At 44.9% G+C, this 19,366-nt stretch overlaps 1 protein-coding gene and 1 non-coding gene across 7 annotated transcripts; one reads left to right on the top strand and one right to left on the bottom strand.

Annotated features, from left to right (window-relative positions):
* Nucleotides 1-2,275: 2,275 nt before the first annotated feature.
* On the bottom strand, nt 2,276-17,736 carry TMEM107 (transmembrane protein 107). Of its 6 annotated transcripts, none has more exons than XM_058182880.1 (7): nt 17,636-17,736; nt 14,849-15,019; nt 13,023-13,120; nt 10,340-10,407; nt 8,561-8,661; nt 3,775-3,852; nt 2,276-3,635 (listed from the first exon to the last, which is right to left on the bottom strand). In XM_058182880.1, the coding sequence occupies exons 2-7, from the start codon at nt 14,919-14,921 to the stop codon at nt 3,478-3,480; spliced, it is 576 nt and encodes a 191-aa protein (XP_058038863.1). In that variant the 5' UTR covers nt 14,922-15,019; nt 17,636-17,736; the 3' UTR covers nt 2,276-3,477. The 6 variants fall into 6 exon arrangements, with proteins under 6 accessions (XP_058038863.1, XP_058038862.1, XP_058038865.1 ...); XM_058182879.1 differs by lacking the exon at nt 17,636-17,736 and adding an exon at nt 15,873-15,983; XM_058182882.1 differs by lacking the exons at nt 3,775-3,852; nt 17,636-17,736 and adding exons at nt 5,735-5,831; nt 15,437-15,824.
* Nucleotides 17,724-17,805, top strand: TRNAS-UGA (transfer RNA serine (anticodon UGA)). The gene has a single exon. It is a non-coding gene; the product is annotated as a tRNA-Ser (tRNA).
* The last annotated feature ends 1,561 nt before the right edge of the window (nt 17,806-19,366 follow it).

The raw sequence follows: 19,366 nt of genomic DNA, 5'->3' as shown, positions 1-19,366 counted from the left end.
TAGAAAATTTAGAACTCCGCCGACTCCGACATGATCTATGTTTAACACACAGAATCATCTATTGCAATGTCCTTCCTGTAAAAGACTACTTCAGCTTCAATCGCAACAATACAAGAGCAAACAATAGATTCAAACTTAATGTCAACCGCTTCAAACTTGATTGCAGAAAATATGACTTTTGTAACAGAGTTGTTAACGCTTGGAACTCACTACCTGACTCTATAGTCTCTACTCAAAACCCCAAAATCTTCAACCAAAAACTGTCTACTATTGACCTCACCCCATTCCTAAGAGGACTATAAGGGGCGTGCATAAGAGCACAAAAGTGCCTACCGTTCCTGTCCTATTGTTCCCTTTCATTATATCAAATTAACATAGTTGTTGCATACTTTTACTTATATATATGTTTTTCTTTTATGATGTGTTGTTGTTTTATGTCGATGTTTACTTATACTGTTGTGACAAAATGAAATTAAAAAAAAATCTAGACAACGTACTAAAAAGCAGACATCAAAAGAGCGGGTAGTCAAGGCTATGGTTTTCCCATTTGCAATGGATGGCTGTGAAAGTTGGACCATAAGGAAGGCTGAGCGCCAAAGAATTGAGGGCCTTTGAACTCTGGTGCTGGAGAAGACTCCTGCGAGTCCCTTGGACTGCAAAGCGATCCAACCGGTCAGTCCTAGAGGAGATCAACCCTGACTGCTCTTTAGAAGGCCAGATCCTGAAGAGGAAGCTCAAATCCTTTGGCCACCTAATGAGAAGGAAGGACTCACTGGTGAAGAGCCGAATGCTGGGAAAGATTGAGGGGCAAAAGAAGAAGGGGACGACAGAGAATGAGGTGGCTGGATGGAGTCACCGAAGCAGTCGGCATGAGCTTAAATCGGAGGTCTTCAAACTTGACAGCTTTAAGACTTGTGGACTTCAACTCAGCAGAGCTGGCTGGAGAATTCTGGGAGTTGGAAATCCACAAGTCTTAGAGCTGCCAAGTTTGAAGACCTCTGGCTTAAATGGACTCCAGAGGATGGCAGAGGACAGGAAAGCCTGGATGAACGTTGTCCACAGAGTCGCGGAGGGTCGGACACAACTTCGCGACTAACAAGAATGAATTCACCCCCAGGCACGGGATCAAAAATTTGGGTGCTCGGCAGCCAGGCATGTATTGATGATCGTTTGCAACGCCCAAGGATCACGTGATTGCCCTCTGTGATCTTCCTGGCCAGCTTCTGACAAAGCAAAGTCCCTGGGATTCACTTAACGACCAGGTGATTCCTTGATTTGCTTAATGACGGTGATGAAAAACCTCCGCTGCAACTCTCTTTAACAAGGGCCTTACTTAATCATGGAAATTCTCGGTAGATCGAGGAATACCCATCGACAAGAGGAGTAAAATACCAAAGACCGTTTTATATATAAACTTTTAATATTTGTGTGAAATTGTTTCGGATGCAACAGGGGGAAAATGGAATCAAGATCACCAGTGGATATTTTAAATTTATTTATTTATTTATTGGCAAAGTGAAGGAAGTGAAGTAGCATTCAGGTTCAAACTTGGCAAATAGAAGACTTGTGGACTTCAACTCCCAGAATCCCCCAGGCCAGTTTGTGAAAGGTTGGTAGGTAGGTAGGTAGGTAGGTACGTAGGGTGTTTCCCCAAAAATAAGACCCTGTCATATATATATATATATGTAGGTCTTTGGTTATTCAGGTTTTCTCCCGCGTAAAATTGGAAGTGTCTTGGCGATGTTTCGACGAAGTTTCATTCGTCATCTTCAGGCTAGGTGTTATCAGCTTCGTGCTTCTAGGAGCAATGTGTGATGGCAGCTGTTTCTTCCTTTTAACTGCTAGTGGGGGTTTGAAACTGATTGGTTGGGAGCTTGGCTGTGTTCTGATTGGGTGGAGGTGTGTTCTGATTGGTTGTGGGGGGTTGGCTGTGCTCTGATTGGATGGTGGGGTTGGCTGTGCTCTGGATGGGGGTGTGTTCTGTTTGGGTGGGGGCTTGGTTGTGCTCAGGTTAGTCTGAATTGCAGGGGGATTTGAGTTGGTGAGCTGCATTGCTGTTGTTTGGCTTCGCATTTCGCCTTTGGTTTGGTTTGGTTTGGTTCAACTTCGTCGAAACGTCACCAAGGCACTTCCAATTTTACGCGGGAGAAAACCTATAACCAAAGACCTACATACAAACACCCGCGAAAACCTCAGAAAATAAATATATCTATATATTTGAACCCTGAAATAAGCGCTTGGCCTTATTGCCAGGCGCTCAAAAGCCCAATTGTGCTTATTATTATCGGGAATGTCTTATTTGGGGGGAAACAGGGTAGAAAGTTGGTAAGAAGGAAGGAAGGGAAGAAGAAGAATAGAGGAAGGGAAGAGGTTTATGGAGATTCTCAGTCGTCCAGGTCATGGTTGTCCGAAAGGTGTCCCCCCCCCCCCAAAAGGTAACTGGACTTTCTGGGGGTTTTTTTGAAGACATTTCGCTTCTCATCCAAAGAAGCTTCTTCAGGCTCTGACTGGACGGTGGGGAAAGGATTTGTATTTCTTGCGGACAGATCGTCATTTGCATCCTTTTAGAGAGTAGTTGAGGCCACTTGGAAGTCTGTGTTCTTTCAGCACTTCCAAAGCTCCACACCCACTTGAACCACTCAGGTGACCCCGAGGATACAGACAAACCTCCAAGTGGCCTCAGTGACTCCCCAAAAGTATGCAAATGACCAGCTGCCTGAAAGGAGTATAAATCCTTCCATCCGCCACCATACGCTGAAGAAGCTTCTTGGATGAGAAGCAAAATGTCTTCAAAAAAAAAAGAAGGAAGGAAAGTCTATCCATCTTAAAAGTCCTAAAGGTGCCTTTTCCAGAGGCAACTGGTGTCAGTTTTGGAAGGAAATTGTCTTTTTGTTTCTTAACTGCCACATATTTTAGCTGGGGAAGTTGGGAGGGGGTTGTTGTTGGAGCGGTAGAAAGTTAGTCTTAACAACATTCCGTATTCAAGGACATCCTGCGTCTGACGGAGGCTGCCTGAAGACTGTATCCAATTGAGTGTGAAGAGTTGACTGGACAATGTGATGAACTTGTGGGTATGGGGCAGGGCTGTGAACTGTCAACTGGGTGTGAAAAACCTGGAAGCTTTCAGTTTCGGGTTTTCCCAGCTGTGCCAACATGACATCTCTAATAAATTGTTACTTTGAGGAACTTCAAGCCTCAGAGCTTTATTTCGTTGGGGGTGTTCCTTGGAACCCTGACAACTGGGCTTTCTTGTTTTTCTTTGAAGACGTTTCACTTCTCGTCCAAGAAGCTCCCATCTTAAAGCTGCCAAGGTTGGTAAATACTGCCCTTGATGGAATATAGGAGTGCCATCACAAATACAATACTAGGAGGTTTGCCCTGAAGGAGTCCAATTTTGTCCATTGAGGGGTGAGCAAAGATGGAGCTGAAAACCAGAAACAGCTGATCGTCCTAAACGAAGGGCATTTGACCTCCCTCTCATGCTCTGGTAGAGCTCTCCCTGCCCTGGGATAATCCGAACGAAAAGTCTCTTTTTGGCCAGGGGTCGTCGCCCTCGTCCTCCTTTTCACAACGGCTTCTTCTTGAGTCCGAAGACGGAGATGAACAGGAAGATCTCGACAGCAGCAGGTAAGGCACTGGGCGGGGGCGGGGGGGGGGGACAAAAAGAGAAGGGAAGGATCAGTATCCCCCAAAGAAAAACATCCCTCTTCCTGAATCGGCCAAATTCCGAACCCTCGCGAGCAAATTGGCGACCGCGCAGGGACAGGCATCTACCTGCAAAAGCCCAGGATGTACCAATACGTGACCGTCTCCCAGCGCTCAAAGACGAAGAAGGAGAGGCAGATGGAAGCGCTGCAGTGGGCGGCCAACGCTAAGGAGGGCACCGTCATGGAAATCAATGGAGGGATTTGTTTCAAATGTATTTTTTTTTTTTAAAAAAAGGGATTCCTGCCTTGGAAGGGTGGTGTGGCAGCCTAGAGGTGGAGCTCTCGCCTCGCAATCAGGAGGCTGTGAGTTCGATCCTAGGTAGAGGCAGATATTTCTCTCTCTGGGCACGATGAGAATATATCTGCTGAATATATCCTTATGATTTATATTGATATATTGATCATCAATTGTGTTGTAAATGTTGTACCTTGATGAACGTATCTTTTCTTTTATGTACACTGAGAGCATATGCACCAAGACAAATTCCTTGTGTGTCCAATCACACTTGGCCAATAAAATTCTATTCTATTCTATTCTATTCTATTCTATTCTATTCTATTCTATTCTATTCTATTCTATATAACTCTGCATTGGCGACCGGAAGGGCATCCGGCCAGTAAACACTCAGCTCCATTCAGATGCCCAGACTCCACCCCGCAAGGGATTATGGGGTCATTAAAAGAAGATGATTCCTGCTTTGGAAGCAAGTCTGCCATCCTCAGCTGTTCTCACAGGATTTTAGAATTTGTTTGGAATGGGGATGGGATGGTAGAGGGATGGTGGCAGAGGAAAAAGTCTTCAAAAATAGAGACTAGTCATGCTGCAAGGGTCCAAATTGGGTTATCTTAAAGGCCTGGTCCCGACAACCTGCTAAGCCAAAGGATGAGTTTCCGTGCCATGCAGAATCAGAATTATTTGGCTGAACGGAACCTGTTGTATGAACACGGTCACTGAAGTCGTTTTCTGCCCTCTTTTTTCTGGGAGGGGGGCATGATAGAATATATATAAAGGTAAAGGTTCCCCTCGCACATCTAGTTGTTCCTGACTCTAGGGGGCGGTGCTCATCTCCATTTCAAAGCCGAAGAGCCTGCGCTATCCGAAGACATCTCCGTGGTCACGTGGCCGGCATGGCTCAACGCCAAAGGGGCATGGAACACTGTTCCCTTCCCACCAAAGGTGGTCCCTATTTTTTCTACTTGCATTTTTTTTTAATGTGCTTCGAACTGCTAGATTGGCAGAAGCTGGGACAAGTAACAGGAGCTCACCCCGTTACACGGCAGCACTAGGGATTCGAACCGCTGAGCTGCCAACTTTTCAATCAACAAGCTCAGCATCTTACCCACTGAGCCATCGCATCCCTATAGGAAAATAAACATATATGTATGTATGTATGTATGTATGTATGTATGTATGTATGTATATATGTAGGTCTTTGGTTATTTGGGTTTTCTCCCGCGTTAACATTGGAAGCGTCTTGGCGACGTTTCGATGAAGTCTCATTTGTCATCTTCAGGCTTCAGCTTCGTGCTTCTGGGAGCATTCAGCACGAAGCTGAAGCCTGAAGATGACGAATGAGGCTTCGTCGAAACGTCGCCAAGACACTTCCAATTTTACGCGGGAGAAAACCCGAATAACCAAATATATCAGAAATATATCAGAAAACCTCAGAAAACAATAATAAATATATATATTTGTTTTCTGAGGTTTTCGCGGGTGTTTCTATGTAGGTCTTTGGTTATTCGGGTTTTCTCCCACGTAAAATTAGAAGTGTCTTGGTGACGTTTCGACGAACTCTCATACGTCATCTTCAGGCTTCAGCAAGCACGAAGCGGAAGCCTGAAGATGACGAATGAGACTTTGTCGAAACGTCGCCAAGACACTTCTAATTTTACACGGGAGAAAACTCGAATAACCAAAGACCTACGTATATATATGGTTAAATAAATAAATTGTCCCGCTCCTTGGGCCCTCTCCTGCAGCCCCTCAGTTTGTTAGCCTCGGACTCCTGGGGAGGATGACAGCCAACCTGCAAAACGCAAAGATCCACCAGTACAGGCTGCTGTCCCACTGCTCAAAGAGGAAGAAGAGCAGCGCGACTCCTGCCGAAGCGTGAGCCAGGGTGGCTTGGGAAGAGAGGAGGCTCGGTCAGGGAGCACAACAACCATGGCAGGCAGACCCACTCGCCCACCCTGCTCTGGAGGGACACCGGGGGGGGGTGTTTGGCGCCCTGCCAAGAGCGCCAGGAATCCATCTGGGTCTGGGGATCGGCTGGTGGAAAACACGGCTCTGCTCAACAGGGACTGAAGCAGGATTTAGGGAGGGAGGAAGGGAGAGGAGAAGAGAGAAGGAGGGGGAGGGAAGGAAGGAGAGGAGGGAGGGAAAGAGAGGAGGGAGGGAAAGAAGGAAAGGGAGGAGAGGAAAAAAGACCGAAGGAGGGAAGGAAGAAAAAGAAAGAGAAGGAAGACGGAAGGAAGGAAGGGAAGGGAGGAGGGAGGGAGGAGGAAAGTAAAGTAAAGGAAGGAGGAGAGGAAAAAGACAGAAAGAAGGAGGGAAGGAAGGAAAGAAAGAGAAGGAAGAAGAGGGAAGAGAGAAGGAGGGGGAGGGAAGGAAGGAGAGGAGGGAGGGAAAGAGAGGAGGGAGGGAAAGAAGGAAAGGGAGGAGAGGAAAAAAGACCGAAGGAGGGAAGGAAGAAAAAGAAAGAGAAGGAAGACGGAAGGAAGGAAGGAAGGAAGGGAGGAGGGGAGGGAAGAAAGGAGGAAAGTAAAGTAAAGGAAGGGAGGAGAGGAAAAAAGACAGAAAGAAGGAGGGAAGGAAGGAAAAGAAAGAGAAGGAAGAAGAGGGAAGAGAGAAGAAGGGGAGGGAAGGAGGGAAGGAAAGGAAGGAGGGAAGGAAGCAGAGGAGGGAAGGAAAGAAGGAAAGGGAGGAGAGGGAAAAGACAGAAGGAGGAAGGAAGGAAAGAAAGAAAAGGAAGAAGAGGGAAGAGAGAAGGGAAGGGGAGTGGGAGGGAAGGAAGGAGGAAAGGAAAATGAAGGAGGAAAGGGAGGAGAGGAAAAAAGACCAAAGGAGGGAAGGAAGGAGAGGAGGAAAGAAAGGAATGAAGGAAGGAGGAAAGGAAAAGGAAGGAAAAAAGAAGAGGGAAGGAAGGAAGGTAGGTAGATAAATCAGGGAAGCAATTGTGTGGCAAACTTCCTAACTCTTGAACGGCTGAAAAATAAGGAGACAGAAAGGAATACAGGTAGCCCCTGACTTACAACAATTCATTTAGTGACCGTTCAAAGTTACAACAGCTCTGGGGAAAAAAGTGACTTATGACCGTTTCTCACACCTATGACCGTTGCAGCAATCCCCGCGGTCACGTGATCCATATCGGAGTGTCTGGCAAACCAGCTTGTATTTATGACGGTGGCAGCGTCCCGGGAATCACGCGAACCCTCTTTCGCGACCTTCCGACAACCGAAAGTCCGCAGGCCAGCCAGATTCCCTTAAAAAGCTGGGTTACTAACTTAACGCCTGCAGCGACTCGCTTTAACAACGGTGGCCAGAAAGATCGCAAAATGAGGGGGCCCCAAACTCACTTAACCTCCCCGTCTCGCTCAGCGACAGGAATTTGGAGCGCCATTGCGGTCGTAACCCGAGGACTTACCGGTCAGCCCTTTAATCAAAGCAGGTAACTTTAATCCGAAATGTTTTGCTTTTCTGCCCGAGTTAATCCCTATCCTTCATCAAATCGTCATGTCCCGGTCGGGAAAGCCAGACGGGATATTAAATCCAAGAAATTCTTATCATTCCCTTTCTGACTTGGAAGTGTGTGTGGGGGAAACGAGCCGAGACGCTGCCATCGTTCGTAAATGCCAACCCACCACAGCTGGAATTCAGCCGGTTCGGATCAGTTCACCTGTAGTGGAAATCGCGGGTGGCCCCACTCACATGCCCCAGCTCTATGCCATCCTATTTAGATACGTTTTTAGGCTGGGCCTGTCAGTTTTAGAAGATCATTTTCTTTTTTGCTTCTTAACTGCCACATATTTTAGCTGGGGAAGTTTGGAGGGGGTTGTTGTTGGAGCGGTAGAAGGTTAGCCATAACAACATTCCATATTCAAGGACTTTTGCCTGCGTCTGATGGGAGACTGCCTGAAGATTGTATACAATGAGTGTGAAGAATTGATTGGACAATGTGATGAACTTGTGGGTGTGGGGAAGGGCTGTGAACTGTCAATTGGGTGTGGAAAACCTGGAAGCTTTCAGATTCGGGTTCTCCCAGCTGTGCCAACATGATATCTCTAATAAATTGGGACTTTGAGGAATCTCAAGCCTCCGAGCTTTATTTCGTTGGGGGCGTTCCTTGGAACCCTGACAGGGCGCGTGCACGGAAGGCCCAGGCGCCAGCAAAGCTTATGCGGGGAAGGCCGGGCGCCTGCGTGGACGGGTGCATGCTCACATTTGCGAACCGGTAGAAAAAATAAGTGGATACCACCCCTCAACCCAGTTTTTATAATTATAATGTACACCGAAGAGGTACCTTTAATTCCGTTGTACCAGGTGCAATGACAACAAAGTAAACTAAAAGTAAAGCTCAACTAAAAACCGGTCGCTGAATGTCTAAACTGTGGTCTCGCGGTCTCAGAAGTGGCGGGATGGTCACCGGTGTGAGGACAGGTCGTTAAGTCACTTTTTCCCCCCATATCGTCGTTAAATGAATGTGGGCCCCTTCCGGGCAATTTGCTTTCATGATTTTGGGGCTCGCCTCGCCTCTATGGTCGAGTCATTTTTCGAAGGTTTTTTTTTTTTAAGGGAGGTTCTCTCAGCCCATCCCATCCCATCCTCTGAGCCCCGTTTTCTTTACGAAGGATACAAAGCAGACTTTGCACATTGTTGAACATGGACACCCCGGAGAGAAAGCCGGCCAGCTCTACCACAAACAGCCCGAGGGTTACGGACAAGGCCACCACCATCCTAGAAAAGAGACAAAAAACCGTGAAGAGACACAGCTAAAACTTGCAAAGAGATTCCAATGGCCGATATGGTCGCTTCAATTGCGGGTGGACCAGCCAAAGGAGACAAATGTGGACCTCTGTGGCTCAGACTGGTAAGACAGTCTGTTATTAACAGCAGCTGCTTGCAGTTACCGCAGGTTCAAGTCCCACCAGGCCCAAGGTTGACTCAGCCTTCCATCTTTATAAGGTAGGTAAAATGAGGACCCAGATTGTTGGGGGCAATAAAAAGTTGACTTTGTATATAAATATACAAATAGGATGAAGACTATTGCTTGACATAGTGTAAGCCGCCCTGAGTCTTCGGAGAAGGGCGGGATATAAATGCAAATAAAAAAAATAAATCCTTTTTATATTTAAAACGTGTCATATTTCGTTCCCTGCCTTTGGTTGCGTTTTTTAATCTCGGCTGACCAGCGGTGAGTTTCACATATTCGTACCACCAGTTCGTCTCTCGTGCGCATGTTTGCTTTGCGCGCGCCTTCCACACATACGGCCGGCCTTCCGCGCAAACACTTTGCTCGTGTGCATGCTTCCCGTGCAGTCACCCAGCCTCGAAAATGGGGCTAAATAGGACGGCATTACGCCAGGGCGGATGGGTGGGAGAGTAGGCCTACCTGCAGTTGCTGCTACCAGTTCGCCCGAACCGGCCTGAACCGGCTGAATAGAATAGAATAGAATTCTTTATTGGCCAAGTGTGATTGGACACACAAGGAATTTGTCTTGGTGCATATGCTCTCAGTGTACATAACAGATACCTTCATCAAGGGACAATATTTACAACACTTAATGATAGTCATAGGCTACAAATTTAACACTTAATGATACAACACTTAATGATAGTCATAGGCTACAAATAAGCAATCAGGAAACAATATCAGTATAAATCGTAAGGATACAAGCCACAAAGTTACAGTCGTAAGTGGAAGGAGATGGGTGATAAAACACCACCTCTGCGGCCAACCATGTTGACGCACCTTAGCAAAAACCCAGAAAGCATGAAATGGCGGCTTCTTTCCACAAGTCACGGCTTATTTGAAAAGGCCAACCGGAGATTAAATATCCCGCAGGCCAAAGCAAGTGAAATATACAGTATTTCACAACCACAGTCAGCTTTAAGCTGGGTGGACTTCAACTCCCAGAATTCCCCGGTGAATTCTGGGAGCTGAAGTCCCCGCAGCTTAAAGCAGCCGAAGTTGAGAAGTACTGTTTTCAAGATTTTACGGTATAAACTAGCTTGTCTTCACTCGGTACTCACTGTACTCAAGTTTTGCATTCATGATTGGCCTCTTAAGATCAACCAATCTGGGTTTGGTTTTGTTTGTTTTTAACCTTCCCCCATTTGCGAGTTCAATAAAAACGTTTTAAAAATCCAGGATTTGGGGGCGTTTCTGCTGCAAGACAACAAAGAGAAATCAAGAAACTTGGGGGAGGGCTACAAATGTATTTGTAGCATTTTTTTAGCTGCCCCCAAAATTCTCTCTTCTAACTACTCCGGAAAAAAAGCTTCTCGTCTCTTGTTGACCCAAAAAGCAAAGAGCATCAGGAACCAGAAAACCTCTCAAACAAAATTTTGAAATTCAGGCTATTCCTCGACTGCAGCAAAGGTGGATTTTAGCAGCGGCGGTAAAATGACTCACTCGGTGTCTCGTTGGTTATATTCTTCCGGCGTACACTGAAGAGGGAGGGAAGCGCGGACATTGTTTTCCTGGAGGGAAAAAATAAAATGGAATAAAAGAGGGGAAGGAGGGCCAGCCTGCAGGAATAGCTGGCTAGGGGCGCTAGGCTCTTTCGGTCGGGTTTTGGAGCAGTGGGGCAGCAAAGCCGGGCCTCTCCCTTGTTTTCAAAGCGTGCAGAGGTTTGGTGGAGGGAGACAGAAAAGGGGAGGGCTGTCGATGTAAAAACTGATCCACCCACCCATCCGTCTCTCGATCTATCTATGCATCTATCATTTCATCATCTCTATATCTGTCTATCATTATCGCTCTCTGTCTGTCTGTCTATCCTGTCTATCACATAGATATCTTTCATCTATCATTACCTATTACCTATTATTTATTTTATTTATTTTATTCAATTTTTATACCGCCCTTCTCCCAAAGGACGCAGGGCGGTGTACAGCCAAGTAAAAAAGTGCTGTCCCGGTGCCTGGAAGCTGTACGGGTCTGGATGGGGAGAAACAGACTCAAGCTCAATCCCTCCAAGACGGAGTGGCTGTGGATGCCGGCACCCCGGCACAGTCAGCTGCGGGCGAGTCATTGGCCCCAACCGAAAGGATGCGCAACTTGGGCGTCCTCCTGGATGGACGGCTGTCCTTTGATGAACATCTGGCGGCCGTCTCCAGGAGGGCTTCTTACCAAGTTCGCTTGGTCCACCAGTTGCGTCCCTTCCTTGACCGGGATGCCTTATGCACGGTCACTCACGCTCTGGTTACATCTAGGTTGGATTACTGCAATGCTCTCTACATGGGGCTGCCCTTGAGGTGCACCCGGAGGCTACAGTTAGTCCAGAATGCGGCTGCGCGAGTGGTAACAGGAGCCGCTCGTGGCTCCCACGTAACACCACTGCTCCGTAGCCTGCACTGGCTTCCTGTGGTCTTTCGGGTGCGCTTCAAGATTTTGGTTACCACCTTTAAAGCGCTCCATGGCTTAGGACCCGGGTACTTACGAGACCGCCTGCTGTTACCTTATGCCTCCCACCGACCCGTACGCTCTCACAGAGAGGGTCTCCTCAGGGTGCCGTCCGCCAAACAGTGTCGGCTGGCGGCCCCCAGGAGCAGGGCCTTCTCTGTGGGGGCACCGGCGCTCTGGAACGAACTTCCCCCTGGCTTACGTCAAGTGCCTGATCTTCGGACCTTCCGTCGTGAGCTCAAAACACACCTATTTATTCAAGCGGGACTGGCATAATAGTGTCAAATTTTAATTTGGGGTTTTATTAATATTTTTAAAATTTTAAAACTAAATTTTAATATTCAGCCTTTTTGTAATTTGCTAGGTTTTAAATGTTTTAACTTGTATATATTTCGTGTTTTATCTTGGCTGTACACCGCCCTGAGTCCTTCGGGAGAAGGGCGGTATAAAAATTTAATAAAATAAATAAAATAAATAAATAAATAAATAATAATAAAAAAATAAATAATAATAAATAATAAATAATAATAAAAAAAAAATAAATAAAAATAATAATAATAAAAAAATAAAAAAATAAATAAAATACAGTATAAATATTAAAAGAAATTAAAACAAACATATTATAAGGTGGCCAAATTTAAAACGATTTAAAATATTAAAATATAAATAACCCCAATAAAATTTTAGGCCAATCCCGCTTGAATAAATAGGTGCGTTTTCAGCTCACGGTGAAAGGTCCGAAGATCAGGCACTTGACGTAAACCAGGGGGAAGCTCGTTCCAGAGCGTAGGAGCTCCCACAGAGAAGGCCCTGCCCCTGGGGGCCGCCAGCCGACATTGTTTGGCCATCTCCATCTATCATATCTATCAATCTTCTATCTCTCTCCTATGTATCTCATCTATCATTTCTATTATTTATATCTATATCTATATCTATATCCATCTATCATTTATCTCTATGTATCTTCTATCCATATCTATCCTATCTATTCTGATAGCTATCTAGCTATCTTCTATCTGTCTCTCTCCTATGTATCTTTCATCTATCATTGCTGTCATCTATATCCATCCATCTATCCATAATCCATCCGTATTTATCTATCCATCCATGTATCTATCATTTATCTATCATCTCTATCTTCAATCTATCTTGTCTATCTATCACATCTATCTATCTATCTATCTATCTATCTATCTATCTATCTATCTATCTATCTATCTATCTATCCATCCATCCCTCCCATCCATCCATCCATCCATCCATCCATCCATCCATCCATCCATCCAATTCTATTTCTATATGATTTTTATCCCACTTTTATTACAGTACTTTAAGTGACCATTTACTGTGTCCAACTCGCCATGGCCGACTCACGGCGGGACAAGAGTTGCACTAATATCAAAGAAATGGTGGAAATAGAATCATTTTTAAAAGGATGCAAAAGGAGGGACAGAATGAAATGCAAAGGGCAAAAAATTACAATATGTCATTAGACATAACTGTTAAATTGTCCAGGGGCGAGTCGGCCAGGGCCAGCTGTCCCATTGCATTCCTCAAAGACTAAACCAAACATCTCTGGGCTCTTGTTTTCGAGGAAACATCATAAATGCAAAAGGAAACTGAGAGGGAAGGAAGGGGATATTTGGAAGAGGTCCGAGGGACCATGAATTGAAACTAGGAAGGAGGCACTCACCCTGGACCAGAAGATGGTGATGACAATGACCAGATGAGCTGTTAGGACCAGAAATCGAGAGGGAACCAGCCCGTTGACCAACGGCATCTTCTCCTTTCCTGCGAAAGACCCAAAAAAAAATATCCTCACAGCCCAAGGAGAAACATCTATACACAGAATGCAGAATTAACAGAGTGGAAGGGGCTTCAGAGGTCTTCTAGTCCAGCCCTCCGCTCAAGCAGGAGACCCTGTGCCATTTCAGACAAATGTCATCCAATTTCTAAAAGCCTCCAGGGTTGGAGAAAGGCTGTTCCCACTATCAAGAAATTAGTCCTCAATTCTAGGTTGCTTTTCTCTTTGATCCATTGCTTCTCGTCCTGCCTTCAGAGGCTTCAGGAAATAGGTTGACCCCCCTCTTCTTTAGGGCAGCCCCTCCAAATATTGGAACACCACTGTTATGTGTTGTGGTCCGCCAACAAACCGTGGAGCTGGAGTCGGACAGCGATGAGGCTGAGGAAGAACATGGGCCAGTCCTGGAGGCAGAGGTGGGACCAGGACCATCGGGGAGTGAGGTGCGGACTCCGGAGCCTCCAGAGGCTGACAGTAGTGAGGCAGAGGAACAGGAGGAGCCTGTTCCTAATGCACGCATGAGAAGAGCTGCCAAAAGGCAAGAGCAGCTCAAGCAGAGAGGACGACTCAGGAGAAGGGCCAGGAGATGATTGGCCCCTCCCATAAGGCTTAAAAGACCAGCAACGGCTCTTGGGCTCTTTGTCGGAAAACAATGTTGATAGCCTTGCTTCTTCTCTTGCTGCATTTATTTCTTCTGCTTCTGAACTTTTGCCAAGAAAAGCCTTTGGCAGTTTGCCTAATTAGACCAAGGTTGGTGATAAGACTGAAGAATTGTGTTATGGAGAATTTGCTTCGATTTAGTTTGGACGACGCCGAGAATGAGTTTAATTCTCAGCTGTTCTAATAAAGTCTGTTTGTTCTCGAACTGATTGCGTTTAATAATACCTACATGGGCCTGGGTCACAATTTGATGTCGCCCCTAGACTTTTCTTCAGTTCCTGCAGCCATTCATCATACACCCTAGCAAAAATTAAAATTCAAAAACAGCAGGAACTCTAAGGCAGGTTTATGGACAGGGGAAACTTTGCATCTACAAACAATGCCTATGGAAATTATCCATCATCCAGGTCATAGTTGCCCAAAGGTGCTTTTTTTCCAAAGAGGCCGCTGGCCTTTCTGGGTTTTTTCTTTTGAAGACGTTTCACTTCTCCTCCGAGAAGCTTCTTCAGTTCTAAAGAACTTTGCTCCTTTGCTCTGAAGAACTGAAGAAGCTTCTCGGAGGAGAAGCGAAACGTCTTCGAAGAAAAACGTTTGAAAAAGCACTTCTGGAACGGACAGCCACAAACGATCCTCATCAAATTGATGGGAGGTGGTAGTACCAATTTGTATTCAGGTAGTCCTTGAGTTACAAAATTTGCTTAGCGACCGTTGGAAGGTCCAACGGCACTGAAAAAACCGACTTATGACCGTTTTTCAGACTTACGACCTTTGCCGCACCCCCACGGTCCCTTGATCACAATTTAAACGCTTGGCAACCTGCTTTATGACGGTTGCAGCATCCCAAGATTGTGCGATCACTTTTTTATGACAAGCAGCATCAACGGGGCGGCCAGATTCACTGAACAACCATGTTGGTCATTAACAACTGCATGCGATCACTTCACCACCACCACCAACCCCCCGTGGCGAAACAGGTCGTAAAACGGAACAAAGGTCACTAAACAACTGTCTTGCTTAGCAAGGGGAATTTGGTCTGCTTTCTCCACTTTGTAACCTACTTTGTGTGCACCGATCTCCAGACAAGAGCAACGGAGTCTTCAAACCCGGATATATTTTTTTATCGGGGCTCATTCAGGATCCCCATTTTGGTGGGGGGTGGGTGGGTGCAAAAATCCAGCTGCGGATTTCTCCCTTTCACAGATCCGGGGCTACTTTTAAGGGTCTTCTTCCTAAATGAGAAAAATCAATGGAAAATTAATATTTTTAATAATGATGATAATGATAATAATAATAGTATTTTTGAATGTTCAGTTGATAGAGTTTCATTTTTAATGAATAAAGTATAATAATAATAATAATAATAATAATAATGTTCAGTTGACTAAGTTTCATGTTTAATGAATAAAGATAGATAATAATAATAATAATAATAATAATAATGTTCAGTTGACTGAGTTTCATGTTTAATGAATAAAGATAGATAATAATAATAATAATAATAATAATAATAATAATAATAATAATAATAATAATAATAATAATAATAATAATAATAATAATAATAATGCAAATAAACACATCCTTTGCAAAGTCAAAGGGCATCCTCATCTGTGGAAGCCGTCGGGGCAAACTTGGGCCAAGCCTACCTCGCAGGGTTGTTGTTGCGGGATGGGAGGGGGGGAGGAAAAGAGAGGGGGCTGACAGCATGAGGTCTCCTGAGAGCATCCAAACCCCTCCAAAGTCCCTGGAGAGGAGACCATTCGAGCCAGTTTTCATTCTCCACGTCCCTCCAGTTTTTTGTTTTGAAGCAGGAGGCTGCGTTCACACGTGTCGCTTAACACGGGTTAACCCGTTTAAAGGGGTTGGCGCGGGGAAGGGGCCGGGAGGGCTCAAACCAACCAATCCTTCCGAGCTCCCTGAACACGTGACCCCCACCGAAAGCGCCAACCCTGCTCAGCACCCCCGCGTATCGTGTGAACGCAGATTTTTTACAACAGATTTCGCTTTTGGTTCCCGCCGCCCCCAAATACTCTCTTGCCCTACTAGCGACACACCCCCTCCCCCCGCCCCCATACAGCATACCCGGCCGTTTCCCGCCCGCAGATCAAGATTTCTCAGGCTGCGGGTCTGGTTGGTAGGCCGCACCGTTGCCCTGGCAACCGGCTAGGCCCAGCCTCGCTTTTCCCTCTCCGGTTGGGGTCGGGCTTCGCTCAGCCTCGCGAGACTTTGAAGGCCGCCTTCGCTCTCTCGCTCTCTCTTGCTCTCTCCGGCCGCCATCTTAACTACGGGCAAATTGCCCATCTCCTGGAGATGTCTAAACAGAGGTCTCCAATCTTGACAACTTTAAGATTTGCGGACTTCAACTCCCAGAATTCCTCAGCCAGCAAAGCCAGCAAAGCTGGCTGAGGTATTCTGGGAGTTGAAGTCCGCAAGTCTTAAAGTTGCCAAGGTTGGAGACCCCTGATCTAAACAGCTACTTAAATAGAGACTTATGGGAGGCTCTGTGCGGCAATAAAGTTTTGCTGTACAAACCTCTCAATCTCACCCCGGGATTCCTTCTGTATCTTTTGAACCAGGATTCCTGAAAGCAAAAATCCTCTTATATGCATGCACACACACAAAAAGCGGGAATTTTATGAAAGCTCCTAGGGCTAACTAAGGAGAGAGAGAAAGGGAGGAAGGAAGGAGAAAGAAAAAGAAAGAAAGAAAAGAAAAGAAAAGAAAAGAGAAGAAAAGAAAAGAAAAGAAAAGAAAAGAAAAGAAAAGAAAAGAAAAGAAAAGAAAAGAAAAGAAAAGAAAGGGAAAGAAAGAAAAGAGAAAGAATGAGCAGGAAAGAGAAATAAAAATAGAGAAAGAAAGGGAGAAAGAAAGAATGGAAAAGAAAGTGGGGAGGAAAAGAAAGACGGAAAGGAAGGAAGGAAGGGAAAGAGAGAAGAAAAAAGCAAAAGAGAAAGAAAGCAATAGAGAAAGGAAGAGAAAGGAGAAAGAGAAAGAAAGAAAAAAGAAAGGGAAAGAGAGAGAGAGTGAAAGAAAGCGATAGAGGAAGGGAGGAAGGGAAAGAAAGAAAATAGAGAATGAAAAAGTAAGCGAAGGAGAGATAGAGAAAAAGAAAGAGGGAAAGAGAAAGAAAAGAAATAGAGAAAGAAGAAAGGGAAAAGAGAGAAAGCGATAGAGAAAGAAAGGAAGGGAAAGAAAGAAAATAGAGAAAGAAAAAGTAAGCAAAGGAGAGATAGAGAAAAAGAAAGAGAGGGAAAGAGAAAGAAAAGAAAGAGAAAGAAGAAAGGAAAAGAAAATAGAGAAAGAAAAAGTAAGCAAAGGAAACAGAGATAGAGAAAATGAAAGAGAGGGAAAGAGAAAGAAAAAGAAGGGAAAAAAGAAGGGGAAAAGAGAGAGAAAGCGATAGAGAAAGAAAGGAAGGAAGAGAAAGAAAGAAAATAGAGAAAGGAAAAGTAAGCAAAGGGGACAGAGATAGAGAAAACAAAAGAGAGGGAAAGAGAAAGAAAAGAAATAGAGAAAGAAAAGAAATAGAGAAAGAAAAGAAAATAGAAAGAAAAGAAGGGGAAAAGAAGGGAAGAGAGAAAGTGATAGAGAAAGAAAGGAAGGAAGAGAAAGAAAGAAAATAGAGAAAGGAAAAGTAAGCAAAGGGAACAGAGAGAAAAAGAAAGAGAGGACAAGAGAAAAAAAGAAATAGAGAAAGAAAAGAAATAGAGAAAGAAGAAAGGGAAAAAGAGAGAGAGAAAGCGATAGAGAAAGAAGAGAGAGAGAGAATTCCCCAGGTGAATCCAAGAAAGAAACACCTGGCTATTTAATAAAGAAGCATTTATTATCCGCGGGGTTTTGTTCACCTTGCTTGCAAAGCTTTCACGGGGAGATCCCCGCAAGATCACAAGGGATCCATTTTGGGAAAGGCGTCAAAAAAACCATTCAGAGCGAGCTGTGATGGCCGAGTGGTTAAGGCGTTGGACTTGAAATCCAATGGGGGCTCCCCGCGCAGGTTCGAATCCTGCTCACAGCGCGTCCCCTTTTTTTTACACGCCTGCAGAAATGCTCCAGTCGTACGACCAACGTCTCAACAAGGAAAGGAGGGGAGGAGAAGAGGGAGGAGGAGTGGGGGCGAAATCCACCTTTCCCTTTTTTTCAGTGCTTTGATGCTGAATATAAACCAAATTTTTTGGAAGGTTGGAAACTTTGGAGGGTTGGAAAATGCAACTTTCAAAATTTCCCAGCCGGCAAAGAGCATTTGGGAGTTGAAGTTTACCCCTCTTAAAAGCTCCCAAGTTTCCAAAAAGAAGATATATAAAAAGAAGGGACCCCCCCCCAAAATAATTTAAAAGTAACTTTTATTAAAGAGTCTTTGCAGACCAAAAGAATTTTATAAAATGCATTGCAAAAAAAAGAGAGAGAGAGAGTTGGAACCAACTTTGCAAAAGTTCAACCAAGACAACCAAATTCGCTGCCAAAAAAAAAAAAAAGGATTCAGAATAAGAGACTGTTTAACCATAAATAGTCTCAATAATCAATAACAAAAGAAATTAAAGAGAAAGAAGACACAGATAATTATATAATCTGGAATAAATGCTATGAATGGCTTGAGTCTAGAAATAAAGGGAAAAAAATTAAAGGGGAGAAATTAGAATGTACAGAAATGTACAATATGTAAATAATAAATATATAAGAATCTAGAAAAGTAAAGCTATTAGTATTAGATAATTTAATGTAAATAAAGAAAAGGGGATAAGAAATAAAATAAAATAACAAATGTGATTTTGAGGGGAAAGATATAAAAGTTGAAGAAGACCACTAAGAAACGCTGTTTAGAAATAGGAAATATTTATACGTTATATGTTGTGTGTTGTCAGATTGTGTATCATATTAAAACAATTTTAAAAAAAATAAGAGACTATATCTGCTGAACAAAACTCCGCATTGGTGACAAGAAGGGCATCCGGCCACTCTGCTAGCTCCATTCAGTTGCCCAGACTCCACCCCGGCAAAGGGATTATGGGGTCGTTGAAAGAAGAGGACCCGAGATTGGGTGGATGGTGGATCTTTTACAGTTTCTGTAACTTTGAAGAAGTTTGGGATTGGTGCATTATGGGATTTTGTGTTCCTAAATGGGTGTCGGGCGGGCAATTCCTCTTGTGGCTAATGTGGTCTTTTGTCATGGGTTGGATCTTGGGGTGAGGGTCTTGCTTTTGTTCAATCTAATCCTACCCTTCGGCTATGGTTAGCTCAGGGGTCGGCAACCTGGGGCTCTGGAGCCGCATGTGTGGCTCTTTCATCCCTCTGCTGCGGCTCCCTGTCGCCAGTCGGCTCCACCATTAATAGGGCTTTTGGTTAGAACAAGTAGAGGAAAAAGGACGCCACGCTAGGAGGAGACTCTATGGTGGGGGGAACCGGACTTCCGATCGGCTCCAGAATTGAACTTGGGGCGGGGGGGGCTTCCGGTTAGGACCTTTGTGGCTCTTTGAGTGTTTTAAGGTTGCCGACCCCTGGGTTAGCTTGTCCAGCTTTGCCGCAAGGCGCTTCGAAACACCCTCGTCTCGAAATGGGCTTCTGCCGGCGGGGTTTGCTTC

Source organism: Ahaetulla prasina, chromosome 4, assembly GCF_028640845.1.
Source record: "Ahaetulla prasina isolate Xishuangbanna chromosome 4, ASM2864084v1, whole genome shotgun sequence".
Lineage (NCBI taxonomy): Eukaryota > Metazoa > Chordata > Lepidosauria > Squamata > Colubridae > Ahaetulla > Ahaetulla prasina.
This window is presented reverse-complemented; position numbering and strand designations above follow the sequence as displayed.

What these genes read in the sequence shown, in the direction of transcription:
- TMEM107 (XM_058182880.1), bottom strand. Translation starts at nt 14,921, where the DNA reads ATGAGCCCCGATAAAAAAATATATCCGGGTTTGAAGACTCCGTTGCTC. An exon ending in TGGAGATCGGTGCACACAAA is followed by an intron (nt 13,121 to 14,848) that starts GTAGGTTACAAA and finishes GGTCTTTCGCAG; the next exon opens with GAAAGGAGAAGATGCCGTTG. An exon ending in TCACCATCTTCTGGTCCAGG is followed by an intron (nt 10,408 to 13,022) that starts GTGAGTGCCTCC and finishes TTTTCCCTCCAG; the next exon opens with GAAAACAATGTCCGCGCTTC.